General features: G+C 37.2%; 1 protein-coding gene across 6 annotated transcripts in view; it reads left to right on the top strand.

Moving 5' to 3' along the window:
* Abcb4 (ATP binding cassette subfamily B member 4) overlaps window positions 1-17,481 on the top strand; it is a 71,044-nt gene that overhangs the window by 20,059 nt on the left and 33,504 nt on the right. For 5 of the 6 annotated variants that reach the window (XM_045160933.1, XM_045160932.1, XM_045160934.1 and 2 more), the window contains 7 exons: window positions 2,313-2,484; window positions 5,417-5,530; window positions 7,058-7,168; window positions 7,374-7,499; window positions 10,656-10,859; window positions 11,347-11,517; window positions 15,742-15,903. In XM_045160933.1, the coding sequence (XP_045016868.1) occupies window positions 2,313-2,484; window positions 5,417-5,530; window positions 7,058-7,168; window positions 7,374-7,499; window positions 10,656-10,859; window positions 11,347-11,517; window positions 15,742-15,903 (1,060 nt within the window). Of the gene's footprint in view, window positions 1-602; window positions 702-2,312; window positions 2,485-5,416; window positions 5,531-7,057; window positions 7,169-7,373; window positions 7,500-10,655; window positions 10,860-11,346; window positions 11,518-15,741; window positions 15,904-17,481 lie in introns of all 6 variants that reach the window. The other variant, XM_045160936.1, reaches the window with a different exon arrangement.

The following is a 17,481-nucleotide window of genomic DNA, read 5'->3' as shown; positions in this document are numbered from 1 at the left end:
AGCAAAAAACTTGAGATGGGGATCTACTAGTTGCAGCCCAGGATTTTCTGTGAGTTCATGTGGGACCTACCCTAGGAACAAGGCAGAGCTTCCTACCTCGCCTCTGGCTTTCTGCTTTAATGGTCTCTTATAGGCTTTGCAATCTTAGCATCTGGAGACATGACACAAGGCCTTCTCTATGACCCTGTGCTTAAGATTCTGGGTAGTTGCTTCAAACCATGACAGAAAACAATCAAAAATTTTATTGAGATATAATTGACATTTACAGAGATATTTAGTATGTATATCTGGATGAGTTTGGAAATAAATATACATTCATCTTAAGACTCCTGCTTTATTTAAATGTAAGTCATTAATATCCTCATTAAATATATTTTCATTAAAATAGTTCAAATACGATTTGACATACATACCTTCTTTATTCTTTGAGACTCATGATACCCACAACTCTTTGAATAAAAAGTCTCTTCAGTAAGGAAAGCAGAACTTCCCCAACCCCTTCCATTTCTTTTTCTATTCCTGATCCCACTTCCAAACCAACTTGTTACTGGTTCTCTAACTTCTGCCTTTTTTTCTCTCTCACTGCTGCTTCCTGTACACAGTAGTCCACACAGACCACACTAACCCTCAGTTGGACCTCAGGATGTCAGTGTAATCATGCTGCTCCATTTAGCTGCGGTAAACAAGCCACCTAAGAGAAGGTAATTACAACATGTCTGCCACTCTCACTGGAGCGCTTTGTCCCATTGGGGAACAAGACATAATCTTGCTTCATGACGTGGAAGCTCTGCCATAAAGGAGCTATCTAGGTGTTGGATGTGGAGTGCTGGCTGCCTCCTCAGGAAAGGCCATCTGCTCAGTGACTGTAGCCTCTCACTGTGGAGGAAAGTACTCTGAAGAACTGGGTGCCTTAAGTCATTAAGAGGACAAGTTTTTCATTTATTTTTTGGTGGCAGCATACTTTTTTAAAAGCATGTTTCATTTGGTTGCACTAAAAAATAGTAGTGTTACTGGGGCATTGAGTTAAAAAAGAAATATCCTCATTTATATTATATTTACCTCTCATTGTTTCATTGTAACCCCATTACATTTTTCTTTTCCAGTTTCAGGAAGCCCAGTTGAAATTTAGACATGCCCTGGATCTAGCATGGGAAAGTAGGCCATTTAATATGAAAAATATTGTAATTTGACAAGCATTATTCTAAAGGACCTTTACTTTCATAATTTTGGAACCAATAATATGAAATTTAGTTACTATTCAAAAATAAGATAGTAATGCCATGAGCAAAATTTAGGAAGAGGTGATATTCTAATACAATTATAGCAATAATTGGAATTATCAGTTTACTAACTGTGTCAGGCAGTATACTAACTAAATTTTATAATTACTGATTAGCCTCATAGTATTTAGTACTTTCTTCCATATTTTTCATATGATGAAACTTACACATAAAAATTGAGAAAAATCCCATATTGCTTATAGTAACCACTTTATAACCTTGCACCTAGCGTGATAGCTGAATATTGGCCTGACTTTAAAAGATCAAAGTAAGAGGCATCTGGTTTATAAAGGAACATGGAAATTTTAGTTTCTCACCCCATAATGCAATTGAGGGAAAATTTCTCTGGAGGAAAGAAATAAACCTGAATTAAGAATCTAACCAATGGGCTGGAGAAGTTGCTTAGTGGTTAAGGCACTTGCCTGCAAAGCCTAAGGAACCAGGTTTGATTCCCCAGTACCCACATAAGCCAGATGCACAAGGTGGTGCATGTGTCTGGAGTTTGTTTGCAGTGGCTAGGCCCTGGCACACTCATATTCTCTCTCTCTCTCTCTCTCTCTCTCTCTCTCTCTCTCTCTCTCTCTCTCTCTCTCTTTCACTTATGCTCTGTCTCAAATAAATAAATAAATTATTTTTTTTTTAAAAAAGGATCTAACCATTAAGGAGATTAGAATAGCCATTCCCAGTTGGCTTCATTGCTCTCCTTCTGCCTTCAACTTGAGTGGCAATGCTAGTTATGAAGGTAACAAAAAAGTTCTATGTAAACATGCATGAGACTTTGGTTCTGAAACAGACATGGGTATTGTGGCTGCCATGATGGGGCCAAGGAAGATAGGCCCAGGTAAGGAAAGGTCAGGCTGAGATGTGTTCTAGTGAGCACTGCTTTGGAACTGGGTGAATTCCAAAGAAACTGGGTCTCACCAAGGCTTTTATTATATTTATGGCTTTGGTCATTAAAACTCCAAACATACAGGAAGTGAGTATGGCTCAGATTGGAAAATGTTATAACATTTCACCCTGATTTTCTGGTAGGTATCAGAAACATTTAGAAAATGCTAAACAAATTGGAATTAAAAAGGCTATCTCAGCAAACATTTCTATGGGCATTGCCTTCCTGTTAATCTACTCATCATATGCACTGGCCTTCTGGTATGGATCCACTCTAGTGATATCAAAAGAATATACTATTGGAAACGCAATGACAGTAAGTAATTTTCCTAATATTTTTGCAGAATTTGGAAATAATATTCTCTATTTATCTTCTTTATTTCATCTCCCTTCCTTCAGAAGGATGAGCCATGATCATATATCATAGGCTTTTGTCTTCCAGTTAATCTTTTTTTGAGAGGGTGGGGTTTGAGACAGTCTCACTTTATCCCAGGCTGGTCTCAAACTAAGGTAGCAATCTTCTTACATTAGTCTCCTGAGTGCTGGGACTAAAGATGTGTTCCACCATACCCAGCCTGCAATTAATTTATTTGTTAACATTTTTTATTTCTATTTTCTTATTTGAAAGAGAGAGAGGTAGTGTGGGAGAGAGAGAAAATGGGTACACCAGGGCCTCCAGCCTCTGCAAACAAACTCCAGATGCATGTGCCACCATGTGTATCTGGCTTACATGGGTCTTGGGGAATCAACCATAAGTCCTTTGGCTTTGAAGCTAAGTGTCTTAACTGCTAAGCCACCTCTCCACCCTTCCATTAATTTTTGATATGTTCTGGTCATAATGCCATAATGATATGAGGACACAACAATGGCATGTGGTTTGACCACTCAGAAACATCTATGATAGATGAAAGGAAATAACAATGGAATAAATTTATGAATAGAATTATATGTATAGGAGTCATCCTTAGTCTGCTGTTGAGTTTCACTATGTAAAAAAAGATGCATTATTATTACAGATAGTTCATTTTATATGGAAACATTAAAGGTATATAATATGAAATATCATCTATTTTAAGGGCTAATATGATGGCTCAGAGGTTAAAGGCACTTGCTTGCAAAACCTAACAGCCTGGGTTAGATTCTCCAGTGCTCACATAAAGCTAGATGCACAAAGTAGAACATACATCTGGAGTTCCTTTTCAGTGGCATGAGGACCTGGAGCACCCATTCACATTCATTCTCTCTTTCTCTCTCTCAAATAAACATTTTAAAATCAACTATTTTAAATATAAAAAGAAAAGTTGTATTCATCTTTCTATGTGAAAATGAAAATACTATCACTTCATGATTGTCAAAATAATGTATCCTGATTATAGTAAGGATTATAATTAAAACTTTTTATTTATTAATTTATTTGAGAGAGAGAGAGAGGAAGAGGCAGAGAAGAGAGAAAGAGAGAATGGGCATGCCAGGGCCTCCAGCCACTGTAAAGGAACTCTAGACACATGCACCCCCTTGTGTATCTGGCTTATGTGGGTACTGGGGAATTGAACCAAGGTCCTTAGGTTTTCCAGGCAAATGCTTTAACCACTAAGCCATTTACCCAGCCCTATAATTAAAACTTTTTAAGTTAAGAGTACTTATAATCTTTTTTTTTAAATTTGTTTTATTTTTATTTATTTATTTAAGAGCAACAGACTCAAAAAGAGGGAAAGAGAGGGAGAGAGAGAGAGAGAGAGAGAGAGAGAGAGAGAGAGAGCGCACCATGGCTTCCAGCCACTGCAAATGAACTCCAGATTTATGCGCCCCCTTGTGCATCTGGCTAACATGGGTCCTGGGGAATAGAGCCTCGAACTGGGGTCCTTAGGCTTCACAGGCAAGCACTTAACTGCTAAGCCATCTCTCCAGCCTGTTATAATCTTTTTAAAAGTACATATAATTTAATAATTAATATATGCTTGATGATAGTTTTGTTATTTTCCATGTATGTTTTTCTTCTAATTTGGTCCTTTGAACTTAGCTTCAGGGACTGGGGAGATGGCACATATTGTAAGAGTACTTGCTGATCGAGCATGAGGGACTGAGATCACTCTCAGCATCCAAGTAATTAGGCTGGTGTGACCACCTATTCTGGTAACCCAAGCAATTGAGGGGAGAGAAGGAAAAAGGAGGATCCATTGTGGTTGTCTGGTCAGATTCTAACTGAAAGATGATGAGCTCTAAGTTCAGTGAAAAATCCTTTGTCAAGGAAATAAATTGGAAGAGTAATAGAGGAATACATTGTCCTTCTCTGGCCTCCACAAGCGTACACACACACACACACACACACACACACACACACACACACACACAATGTGCACATACCACACATACTATATACAGACAATGAATTTAGCTTCATGTAAAAATGTATATTTTCTTAGTGTGTCTTACAGTGCCATCCTCAGTGAGGAGTTTTTGCAATGGGTCATTTCACAGTGATACCCTGCCCTCAGTGAGGAGTCTTTGCACAGTGGTACCCCATTCTCAGTGAGGAGTCTTTACTCAGTGGTACCCCACCCTCAATGAGGAGTTGAGGGCTGCTTGGCTGGATTTGCTTGCATGCTTTCATTCCCTCCCCAACACATTTTTAAAAGGGTGAACTATATCTTTTTGTTCTAAAAATCTTGTTTCTCTGTACATCTATATGTCTGTGATGGCACTTTTAAGGAAAATTCCATGCCTTCTTTCCTATTGAACATTTGTTGTACTTACATGCATGGTTAAAGAAAATAATAAAGGATTGAAGAATCACACTGATGGGAAAAAAATGCTCTTTCATAGCATTAGTTTCATAGGCAATAAAATTTTTAAAAATCTGACTGTTAGCTACACATTCAGAAGAAAGTCAAAAGATGATACAACAGACTAGACAAAAATTATTTTTGAGGCTGGAGAACCCCATTTAAGTAATGAAATGCTATATTAATTTTGTAAATTTTACTGTTTACTAAAACATTTTTTGCCAAGATGATAGAAGTGCTTATCTCACTGATTTCCTCTTTACATATTGTATACATAATTATCATAATGTGCCTCCAAAATGTACAAATCTTATGTCTCAATGAAAATTAAAAATTACTAAGAAAAGTTTTAAAGAATAAACCAAACTTCAGTTATTTTGTGTAGTATATTTTAGGTAAACCATAATTTAGATGACAATGAGTGCTGGAAGGTGACATAAGTGTTCCTTGTATTCTTCTGCTCAGGTCTTCTTTTCAATTCTAATTGGGGCTTTCAGTGTAGGCCAGGCTGCCCCCTGCATCGATGCTTTTGCCAATGCAAGAGGAGCAGCATGTATGATCTTCAATATTATTGATAATGTAAGTGCTTCTTATTTTAAAGCTGAGAAAATTATTGAGGCTTGGATAATTAAATATAGCTATAGATAAATGTTTATGAATGAAGTGTATCACAATATAGTAAGATATATTGTAATAACATGAAACAAATGACCTCTTTATAGTAATGCATGAAATGTCATGCCTGTGAATATTTCAAACCATTTATCTTTAGAGAATGTAGTACTAATCTCATCTTGTAGAGGTGCATCTGTACTAGTATGTTAAGACTATAGAGCTAGATAAAGATGTTTCTCTTCCTAGTTAGTCTGTTTCATGTTCTATCCAGACAGAGAGTATTATCATTTCTATATAATATGATGGAGGCAGCAAATTGTTGCTAGGGCCAAAATTAACAATGGGTTTTCCTAGGGGTGTGCCCCAGAAATAATCACTGTTTTTTTTTATTTTGACTTGAGTCAACTATATTGAATAAATTAAACTGACTACAATGAAAGAGAAAATACTTTTGACACAATTACATTTACACAAATTAAATGCAAAGTAGATAGCTCAAATTTGATAATTATTTAAACATTGCCTTTATTTCATTAATTCAAATCATAAGAAAATTGCTCAGCTCCTTTATATATTGTAAGTTTATATGCTTCCTAAATAATACTGTGCTAATCATTCAGGCAGCTGGCCAACTTATTACACTTACACTTTGGGAATAAACTAGTCTTCACTAGAGCTGAAATATTTGGATAGACTTGTTACTTTCTCATTGTCACCAGCTTTGTATAAGAAGCAACTTATGGAAGGAAGGGTATAGTTCAGTGTAAGGTTATATGGTCCATTATGGCAGGAAAGGCATGGCAGCAGGAGCTTGAGGCAGCTGGTCACATTCAGCCACAGTGAGGAAGCAGAGAGCAGTGAATGCTGGTGCTTAGCCAACTCTCCTCTTAATACAGTCTAGAATCTCAACCCATGAAATTGTGATTCCCACAGCTAAGATGGGAAAGGAGGCTGGGGAAAAGGGACATAAGACTAAAGCCTTTGTAAAAGTAAATAAATAAATAAATAATTTAAAAGATGGGTCTTCCCACCTCAATTAAGCTAATCAAGATAATCCCTCACAGGCATGCCCAGAGGTAGTTTGTAGTTTCCTAGGTGATTCTGGTCAAGTTGACAATCAGTATAAATCACTGCACCTGCATTTATCCATCATGTTGTTCTTATTGTATCAATATACATATCTGACCATGTAGGAAATTTATAAATGTATGACAAAAATCTAAAACTTAAAGTGAAATATTACATGAAGTAAATTAACATTACCTATGTACTTGTCATAAAAGAAATATTTCCTTTAATAAGACACACATACAACACTACACACACACACACACACACACACACACACACTTCACTGATCTTGGTCTCATGTAAAGGAAATTTGCCATTTATTCAGGTCCTATTATATTTTTGGAATTTACTGAATCTTATTCCTTAAAGTGTAATTTATTATTATGTGCTGAAATAGTCACTGAATTTTGTTTTATTTAGAATCCTAAAATTGACAGTTTTTCAGAGAGAGGACACAAACCAGACAACATCAAAGGAAATTTGGAGTTTAGCGATGTTCATTTTTCCTATCCATCTCGAGCTAACATCAAGGTACTGCCAGTAATATAAGCAAAAATTTCAACTCGGGTTGATCGTATATACATCTTAAATAAATGTCCCTACTATTTAGATTTTATATACTTTAATAAGTTTAGCTCATTGATTTGATCCTTTTTTTTTCTTTTCAAATTCTAAATTGAATTGAATTATTCCCATCTTGGGACTTCATTGTGTTCTATTTTGCTTTTTCCTCTAGATCCTGAAGGGACTCAACCTGAAGGTTCAGAGTGGGCAGACAGTGGCCCTTGTTGGGAACAGTGGCTGTGGGAAAAGCACAACTGTACAGCTGCTGCAGAGGCTCTATGACCCCACAGAGGGTACGGTAAGTGGGGAGAAACAACCACTCCAATATGGGAAGCTGGGTACAAGTTACCCCTTAGGAGCAATTTTTACTAACATATTTGTGTATGAAGCAGTTTTGGTAAAGGACCACATTTGCATCATGCGTACACTCTTGGGTGGGATAGACAAATGCTTTGAATAAAAGCCATATAAGCCACAGAAGCTAGACAGGACTCTCTGTCTCTCACCATGCAAATCACTGAGAGGATTGCTTCCAAGGAGCTGTTGGATGTAATCAAACATATTTCACTGCTATGTGTTGACAACCTGGTTGTCAGGACCATCAGATGGGGAGCTCACTTATATCCGTCTCCTAGTCCAGAAGTATTTATATGTTGACTCACTTGATTTGTTCTCCTTCTTTTCTGTGTACTATGCACTTTTAGAGTATATTTACTGAGAAGGCTATTCTCTTATACAACTAGAAAATAATGATTGAAATAATGAAATTAACATTAATGCAATACCAGCCTGCAATTTATATGCAAAACTTTCTCATGAGGCTGGAGAGATAGCTCAGTCCATAAAATATTTGACTCATAGCACGAGGACCTGAGTTTGGATCCCCAGAACTCATTTAAAAAGGCAGGGCATAGTGGCATTCATTTGTAATCTCAGTGCTTGGGAGTAGACACAGGAGGATCCCTGGGCTTATTGGGCAGCCAGTCTAGACTGCTTGGTGAGCTCCAGGACAATGAGAGACCCTGCCTCAAGAAAAAAAAAAAAGTGAGGAAGATGGACAGCATTTCTGAGGATGAAAGTCAAGGTTGTTCGCTAACCTTCACATGCATGTGCACCTGCACACACATGTGTACCTGCATGCACACACACTGACACACATGCATATAAAGGCTAGGATAGAGGGCTCAGTAGATAAGAGCACTTCCTGTGCAAGCATGAGGGCCTGGGGACACCAGAAAGACTACAATCACCCCTGCAACACACACACACACACACACACACACACAATGTTTTCAGTTCCAACATAAGGGTATTGACTTTATTGAAATTTATTGTGAATCAACAATGGTGAAACAGAACTTTACAATATGAAAATAAAACACACAAAAACCAATAAAGAGGAAATAAGCTAGGACAGAGATTTTAGGAATGAATACATAATTTTCTAGAGCTCATAAATTGTTATGTAATTACTTCAATAAAATGGATAAATATTTTTAGAACAATCTAATACAATCATCCTAATTTACTAAAGTAAACTCCATATAAGTGTAAATATTATTCGTTATTTATAAAATATATTTTATTTATTTATTTGAGAGAGAGAGGCAGAGAGAGAGGGAAAGAGAGAATTCTTTATTTTTTAACAAAAAGATCCTAGGGCTGGAGCGATGTTTTAATGGTTAAGACACTTGCCTACAAAGCCAAAGGACCCAGGCTTGATTCCCCAGGACCCATGTAAGCACAAGGTGGCACATGCATCTGGAGTTCATTTGCACTAGCTGAAGGTCCTGGCAATCCATTCTCTCTCTCTTCCTCCCTCTCTCTCTCTTTCTCTCTCTGCCCCCAACTCTTTCAATAAAATAAATTTTTAAAAGAACATAGTAAAGGATAAATAATTAAAAATAAATCAGTCCTAAAGTATAATTGTACTAATATTTTTAGTAAATAGAAATCAACCAAGAGGGACAGATTTAAAAATCTACATCAGTAGAGGATTTGAATCTCATAAATACCTAGCATTCATTTCAGAACTTTTCAGACTCACATTTTTTTAGCCCATGTTCATGTTTAACAGATTTCTTACCACTGAAATCCTAAGTTTACAAAATGTTTTAAAAGACGAGAAGCTTCACAGATATAAGCTACTGCCTCACACTTATAAATCAGGCAAATACTAGTCATTGCACAGGCAAACAATTTTTGTGAAAAGAGAAAAATAAACCAGATTCTTCAATTTAATATTTGCCATGACGTTTTATGGAAGCCAAATGCCAAAAGTTAGTAAATGATAAGGTAAATTATATTGATAAGGTAATGTGCCATAATGCTATAGCAATTATATGTAGATTAGCTAGGTAAGTGGACATTTTGACTTAAAATTAATATTGGTATAAAAAATAATAAAAATAAAAATAATAAAAATAAAACATAACTATGGTAAAGGTTATAACCTATACCTGTAGCTCAGTGGTAGAGTGCTTGCCTACATATGCAGAAGGCCCTGGGCTCTCTCTCCAGCACTGCAAAACAACAAACATATATCTCAAGATAGCCTATGCAGGGATGGAGAGATTGCTTAGTAGTTAAGGCACTTGCCTGAAAAGCCTAAGGACCCAGGTTCAATTCCCCAGTACCAACATAAGCCAGATACACAAGGTGGCACATGCATCTGAAGTTCATTTGCAGTGTGTCTGGAGGCCCTGGCACACCCATTCTCTATCTACCTCTTCCTTTCTTGCTCTCTCTCAAATAAATAAATAAAAATATACTGAAAAGATAGCTTATGGAGTGCAGGAGGGATGGCTTAGCGGTTCAGGCACTTGCCTGCAAAGCTAAAGGTCCCAGGTTTGATTCCTCAGGACCCAAATAAACCAGATGCATGCATCTGGAGTTCGTTTGCCGTGGCTGGAGGCCCTGGCATGCCCATTCTCTCTCTCTCTACTTGCCTATTTCTGTATCTCTCTCTCAAATAAATAAATAAAAATATTTTTAAAAAGATAGCTTATGGAGAACAATCTATTCATGACATAAAAACTGTATATAAGAAACAAAATATCAAGAGTATATGAAAAACATTTTGTTTTTATTCTTGCATACTACTATTTATTTCAATTGTATTTATTATTTATTTATTTGTGAGACAGAAAGAAAGAGGTAGAGAGACAGAGAATGGGCATGCCAGGGCCTTCAGCCACTGCAAGTAAACTCCAGATACATGTGCTACCTTGTGCATCTGGCTTACATAGGTCCTGGGAAATCCAACCTGGCTCCTTTGGCTTTGCAGGCAAGTGCCTTACCCACTAAAGGATCTCTCCATCCCTTTAATTGTAATTTTAAATTGCTTAAAAAATTCAATATTATCCAATATTCATTCATAAAAATGTTTTCTAGTGCTCTAAGTTATCGTGTGGCTTATATTTACAATATTGAATGTGACATTTTTATCTTTCAGATTAGCATTGATGGGCAGGATATTCGGAACTTTAATGTAAGGTATCTGAGGGAAATAATTGGAGTGGTGAGTCAGGAGCCAGTACTATTTTCTACCACAATTGCTGAAAATATTCGTTATGGCCGTGGGAATGCAACCATGGATGATATAAAGAAAGCTGTCAAAGAAGCCAATGCCTATGAGTTTATCATGAAATTACCACAGGTAAAGACTCTGGGGATACAGTTGCCCATGAAATTAGAGTTCAACCTCATGGGAATGAGTTCTTAGTTCAAAGGTTAAGCTAATGTTTGGGTTGCAATGTTTCCAACCTTGCTGGGTGAATCCCTTGAATTAGTGGTTTAAAGGGTATATACTGTATGGGAATATTAGAAATATTAAAATTATATATACACTAGATATTTTTAATTGGATTTTAATTTGGTATTCATTTATTTTTGATAATTCATAATACTTTATTGTAGCCAACAGTTAGTCATTTATTCCCGAGTTTGCTTGTATTTAAAACACTTCTAGAGGGCTTGTAGATGTGGCTCAATGATAGGTTTCCCTAGCATATGCCAGGCCATAGATTTGATTCCCTATACCTCAAAATTAAATGAATGCATCAGCTTAAATGAATACATGCATTAATAAGTAATAAATGAATATTTTAAAAACTTTAAAAGTTTTTCTATGGTTTCTGTTGTAGAAATTTGACACTCTCGTTGGAGACAGAGGGGCCCAGCTGAGTGGTGGACAAAAACAGAGAATTGCCATTGCCCGTGCCCTGGTTCGCAACCCCAAGATCCTCCTGCTGGATGAGGCCACTTCAGCCCTGGACACAGAGAGTGAAGCTGAGGTCCAGGCAGCTCTGGATAAGGTCAGCAGACTCATGGGAGGAGACAACAAATTGAAACTTTTTGCAAAATTTTGCCAGTTCTTTGGGAGTCTAGATTGAGAAACACATAAGGGAAATGAGGTCATCTCATGGGGATTTATTGACTTCTCCTTTCTGACCAATTGCATTATATGCAGAGAGAGGTGAATGATCTTGACTTGGTTCTACCATGGTGCAGTGGGCCCAGATCCAGGCCACTGTGAGAAGCCATTTATCTTTGCTGCTTTCATACACATGGGCTGCATTTGAGAAAAGCAGGTGTGCTAAAATATGCAGGGATTAATAGAGAAATAATCATCCAAGTATTTCTTCTATAACATAAATTTTAGTTATGACATGATATTTTATGCTTTGATCTACAGAACTTTATTCAAAACTATAAACTGTGGATTTATTGGTTTTTTGTTTGTTGGTTGGTTGGTTGGTTTTTCAAGGTAGGGTTTCACTCTAGCACAGGCTGACCTTGAACTCACTATGTAGTCCCATTGTAGCCTCGAACACAGCAATACTCCTACCTCTGCCTCCCAAGTGCTGGGATTAAAGCCATGTGCTACCACACCTGGCTTGTTTTCACCGTAGAAAATAAATGTTTACATTAAAAATATATGTGGGAAAATGTTTATATAGATAACTATATGTGGATATACATACACAGATCTAGTTACCTGGAAAATGGACCAGCTTCAAAATAGTTCAGAATAGGGCTGGAGAGATGGCTTAGCGGTTAAGCGCTTGCCTGTGAAGCCTAAGGACCCTGGTTCAAGGCTCAATTCCCCAGGACCCACATTAGCCAGTTGCACAAGGGGGCGCACGCGTCTGGAGTTTGTTTGCAGTGCTGGAGGCCCTGGCACGCCCATTCTCTCTCTTTGTCTACCTCTTTCTCTGTCTGTCACTCTCAAGTAAATAAATAAAAATTTAAAAAAATAGTTCAGAATATCGTTTTAAGGCAATACTATCATCATGGCTTGAGAAGGTAGATCTTTGCTAGAAATAAAGCTCACTTGTTTATTTGCATATGTAAGTTAGGTTAGGATGGGCTCCTCAAAATGGAGTCACCAAAAACAGCATCAGGATGGCAACACACACAAGAAAGTGGGTCTTTATAACAACACAGTACAAACACCAGAGTCAGGTGTTGGCATATAAAATGGACCAAGTAAATAAAGAGCACAAAATATTTAGAGTTTGGTAATAAGATGTGCAAGTTTCTTAGCAGTCTATCCAAATTACCCTTTGTATGTTTAAAGATAAGACATATGAACCTCATTTTCTCAGGAAACATTTTCTGAATCCTAAGTGAACCCAATTGCTTTATATGCAGTATAGTGAAGTTAATCCAGGCCTCTTATTTGTCAGACTAATGTTTTTTAAGGATTTAAAATTTAATTTAACACACACACACACACATACACACCATGGCCTCCTGCCCCTGCAGGTGAACACCGCATGCTTGTGCCACTTTTTGCATCTGGCTTATGTAGGTGGCCTAAGAATTGAACTCAGGCCTCCAAAAAATTGAATTGTTGGAGGTGTTGTTTCTCATGACATGACCTCTACTAGAGAAGCTATAGCCTCATAAGTTCATGTGATTTGCATGGGAACTGTCTCCGAGGTATGTTTTAGGGATGATAGCCTGACCTTGCTTTGTACCCAGTCATCTTTCTCTTTCTTTCTCTCTCTCTCTCCTTCCTTCTCTCCCTCCCTCCCTTGCCCTTGTCAGCTGAGAGTAAGGACATGTAAGCAGGTACCCTCATTCTCCAACCATTATAGCTGCCAGCCACTCCCATGACAGAATTCTATCCATTTAAACCATGAACCAAAATAAACCTTACCTCCTTTGGGTTGCTTTAACCAGGTAGCTGATCAATGATGAGAAAAGTAACTAATATCTAAGTTTTACATACTATTTTCACAAACTACCACTCAGTTTCAGCAATTTCTTCATATTCTGTAATATTTGTGGTGATCTCAGTTGATAACTTTTAACAAATTTTTAATATTTTATTTATTTATTTGAGAGAGAGACAGAGAAAGGCATAGAGGGCAGAGAGAATGGGCAGGCCAGGGCCTCCAGCCACTGCAAATGAACTCCAGACATCTGTGCCACCTTGTGCATCTGTCTTTCATGGGTGGAATCAAACCTGGGTCCTTTGGCTTCACAGGCAAGTGTCTCAATCATTTAGCTATTTCTCCAGCCCTCAGTTGATAACTTTTCATGTCTTAAAAATAATTCACTTTCTAGAGATATCTTCTTTTACCAGATAGAGATGTTCATTAAACAAAATATCTTTATTCCAAAGTGCTACAGAAAACATTGCTGTCATATTTTCCAGGTTGTAAGATAAGTCATCCCTTTTCTAGTGTCCAGCAGCAGTTTCCTTATTGCTCCAATCCGGTCTCCAGTAGCAATATCATCACCACTCAGTCTCAAAGCTAAGGTCAAATATTTCAGGGTTTGGTTACAGCAACATCCCAATTCACCATTTGTTTAGAGCCAAAACTTAGTGGCTTATACACTGTTACTACCAAATTTTTGGATAGCAGACTGGTTCACTTCAGATCAAGGTCAGCTAAGTCCTCACTCCCATGCTTGGCCAATGGTTATGTCTGTGTCTTCTCACCTAGAATTAATAAATGTTCATGTTAGTTTCACTGAAACACTTATCCTAGTGCTTGCCACATAGTAACACTAAGACAGTATTTACTGAATTGAGTATGATGGGCCAGATCATTGAGATAGCACCTCTGCATTTTAAAAATGAAAATAACAATCATCTCAGCTTAGACTCAATAAACCGCAAGTATTTGTCAAGGGAAACAATGTATTGTTCAGCATAAATTCTTAAAGAATACAATAGCACATTTGCTATATTTAGTTTTTAAAGAAAGCCAATATTCACTGTTTAATACCTACTTACACACTGGTACTCATCTTAAAGAAACCAGGAAAAAAAGTTAGCTTTCATAATGATTTTCATAACAGTACTCCAGAAGCCTTAATTTTTTTTTCTTTTTGCTAAAGTTCCATAAAGACTAATGAATTTATGCCACTTTTGTTTGGCCTGCCTTTCATCCCTGCACACACAAATTAGTTGAAGGTCCACATTTCTTAACAGTTATTGTCCTTGAACCTAGGCTAGTTGCCAATATCTTCTCTTCACTGGGGTATTTGAGAGCTCTGAAGAAAATCTACATCAAAGCTCTATTTTGGCCATCTTTTCTGGGACAAGGGTGAGAATTTCTAACTTTAATTTTATTATTATTATTTTTATTTGAGAGAGAGAGAGAAGGAAAATGAATTGGCATGCCAGGGCCTTAGCCACTAAAATCGAACTCCAGATTCTTTTACCACCTAGTGGGGCATCTGGCTTAGGTGGGATCAGGAGCGTAGAACATAGGTCCTTAGGCTTCACAGGCAAGCAACTTAATGGCTAAGCCATCTCTCCAGCCCAGGGGCTTTCTAACTTTTAAATTCACAAACAGATACTTTATTCTTTCTACACCCTTCATTCACAAGTCTAACATCTCATTACTGTTAGTAATTTATTCATCACTGCTAGTATCATGAACATTCTAATAGGTTAATCATATTACTTCTTGTGTGTATTATATGTGGTCCAAGTTGTACAGTTTGCAAAGCAGTAAAGATTTGTGAATGCTACGTTCGGTATTTTTATACTAAAAAATACATGGATTGCTCATGAGAGCAGTTTTAGCCACTCTTTTTTGTTTAAATGCTGTTACTCTTCTATATTTATTTAAACATAATTGATTCATCTGGATTTATCTCAGTATAAACACTAAAGTAGAAATGCTGCGTTATTTTGTCAGGTAGCTACAGAAATACTTGAATGCTATTTATTGTATTCATCTTTTGCATTCAGATAGACAATACTATACTTATCACATCCTAAGTATGAAATCACTTGAGAGTCAAATCTTTGCTTGATGTTCTTGAGTGACACAGGCAACACTATAGGCTTCTAAAGTAATCAGTCCTCATGCTGACAGGGCTGCTCTCCTGTCTGGCCCAGGACTCAAGTGTGGCTTTAATCTTTTATACAAGAATGATGGCTGTAGACCTGGCATGTGGAGTACTCAATCATCAACCACACAACATCCATCCAAGGCTTAATTGTGCCAGATAATTGGCAGCATGTCAGTGCTGTAATCCTGATGCACCAGTTTTGTCCTTTTCCCCTTTAGGCTAGAGAAGGGCGGACCACCATTGTGATAGCGCATCGACTGTCTACAGTCCGAAATGCTGATGTCATCGCCGGGTTTGAGGATGGAGTCATTGTGGAGCAGGGAAGTCACAGTGAACTGATGAAGAAGGAAGGAGTCTACTTCAAACTTGTTAACATGCAGGTATTGGCTTCTAGGTTCTTATTTCTGCTGTCTGGTTGTCAACATAGCATTTTTTAAATTATTCGAATCAGTTACAGCCAATGCCAATAAGAAAGATGAGAACTAGGATGGGGCATAAGAATTAAGTAAAACTTAGACCTTAATTCACTATCTGGGAACAAATCTGGGAAAGAGAAAAGGGTTGAGAGAAAAGGCAAGTGCACAGACCACAGTGAATGCATTCTCTAGGACAGTGATTCCTGATTACTTGGGAAAGATGTCCACACTAGCAGATCCTTTCTATTGTAAGATTAGGGATGATCCCAGTGGTAGGAGAATGAGACGAACTCTAATGGTCAGGAGAGGTGATGCCATGTGATATAAAAATACTTTACAGACAAACCTCATAATACCAGTAGCAAGATTCATGGCTCTAAGAAGTGAATAGTTTGGTTGTCTTTAAAAATTCATTTATTCTATTCCCTAACTCATAGTTTATTGAGAATTATTAGTTTGTCTTGTTAAACAAGATATTTTACTATATTTTATCATTTATCTTCTATGATTATAATTTATAAAATTATAATTGATAAATTCATAAAATTATATGAATTTGCTTTGATATTATAATTAGCATATGTAGGTATACTTTGGGTTGTTTCTCATAACATTTTAAAATATATATCATTCAAATACTATGAATTATGTGTGTGTAGTAGGTGCTATATGTATATGTATGTGTTGTGTACACATATATGTGCAGATTTGCTCACAGACACAAGGAGGCCAGAGAAGAGCTTCACATGTCCTTTCTCTATTGATCAACAAAGTATTTCCTTGAAATAGACTCTCTTTGAACTTGGAGCTGCAGTTTTCATGAGCTCTAGTGATTCTCTTGTCTGTGCTTTCCACAGGACTTGAATTGCAGATGTGCATGGCCATACCCAACTATTTTTATGGGCCCTGGGGAAATTGAACTCAAGTGGTTTCAAGGCCTCTCTGGCCCTCATGCTTATGACAAGCATTCTTGCCCACTGAGCCTTCTCCTCAACCCCAAATAATAATAATAATAATTATTATTATTATAAATAATGTATAAAATTATTTTTTCTAAAGCTGGATACCTGTTACATTTCCCATATTTCTCTATTCTAAATATCACTGTTATGAACACAAGTGGGCTGAAACGTGTCAAAAATTTGGGCTGGAGAGATGGCTTAGCGGTTAAGCGCTTGCCTGTGAAACCTAAGGACCCCTGTTCGAGGCTTGGTTCCCCAGGTCCCACGTTAGCCAGATGCACAAGGGGGTGCACGCGTCTGGAGTTCGTTTGCAGAGGCTGGAAGCCCTGGCACACCCATTCTCTCTCTCTCTATCTGTCTTTCTCTCTGTGTCTGTCGCTCTCAAATAAATAAATAAAAAATTTAAAAAAAATTGCCCAATTTTCTAACAAAAACTCTGGTTAGCTTCATTTGAAATACATTTGAAATAGTAAATAAATTGTGGGAACTTGTTGTAAGTTTAAGAAATAAGCACCTACCACTTGTATGTGGGAGCTAAAAGCAATGGCCTTTCAGAAGAGAATAGAATAATGGTTAGTAG

The sequence above is a fragment of the Jaculus jaculus genome, chromosome 10, assembly GCF_020740685.1.
Source record: "Jaculus jaculus isolate mJacJac1 chromosome 10, mJacJac1.mat.Y.cur, whole genome shotgun sequence".
Lineage (NCBI taxonomy): Eukaryota > Metazoa > Chordata > Mammalia > Rodentia > Dipodidae > Jaculus > Jaculus jaculus.
This window is presented reverse-complemented; position numbering and strand designations above follow the sequence as displayed.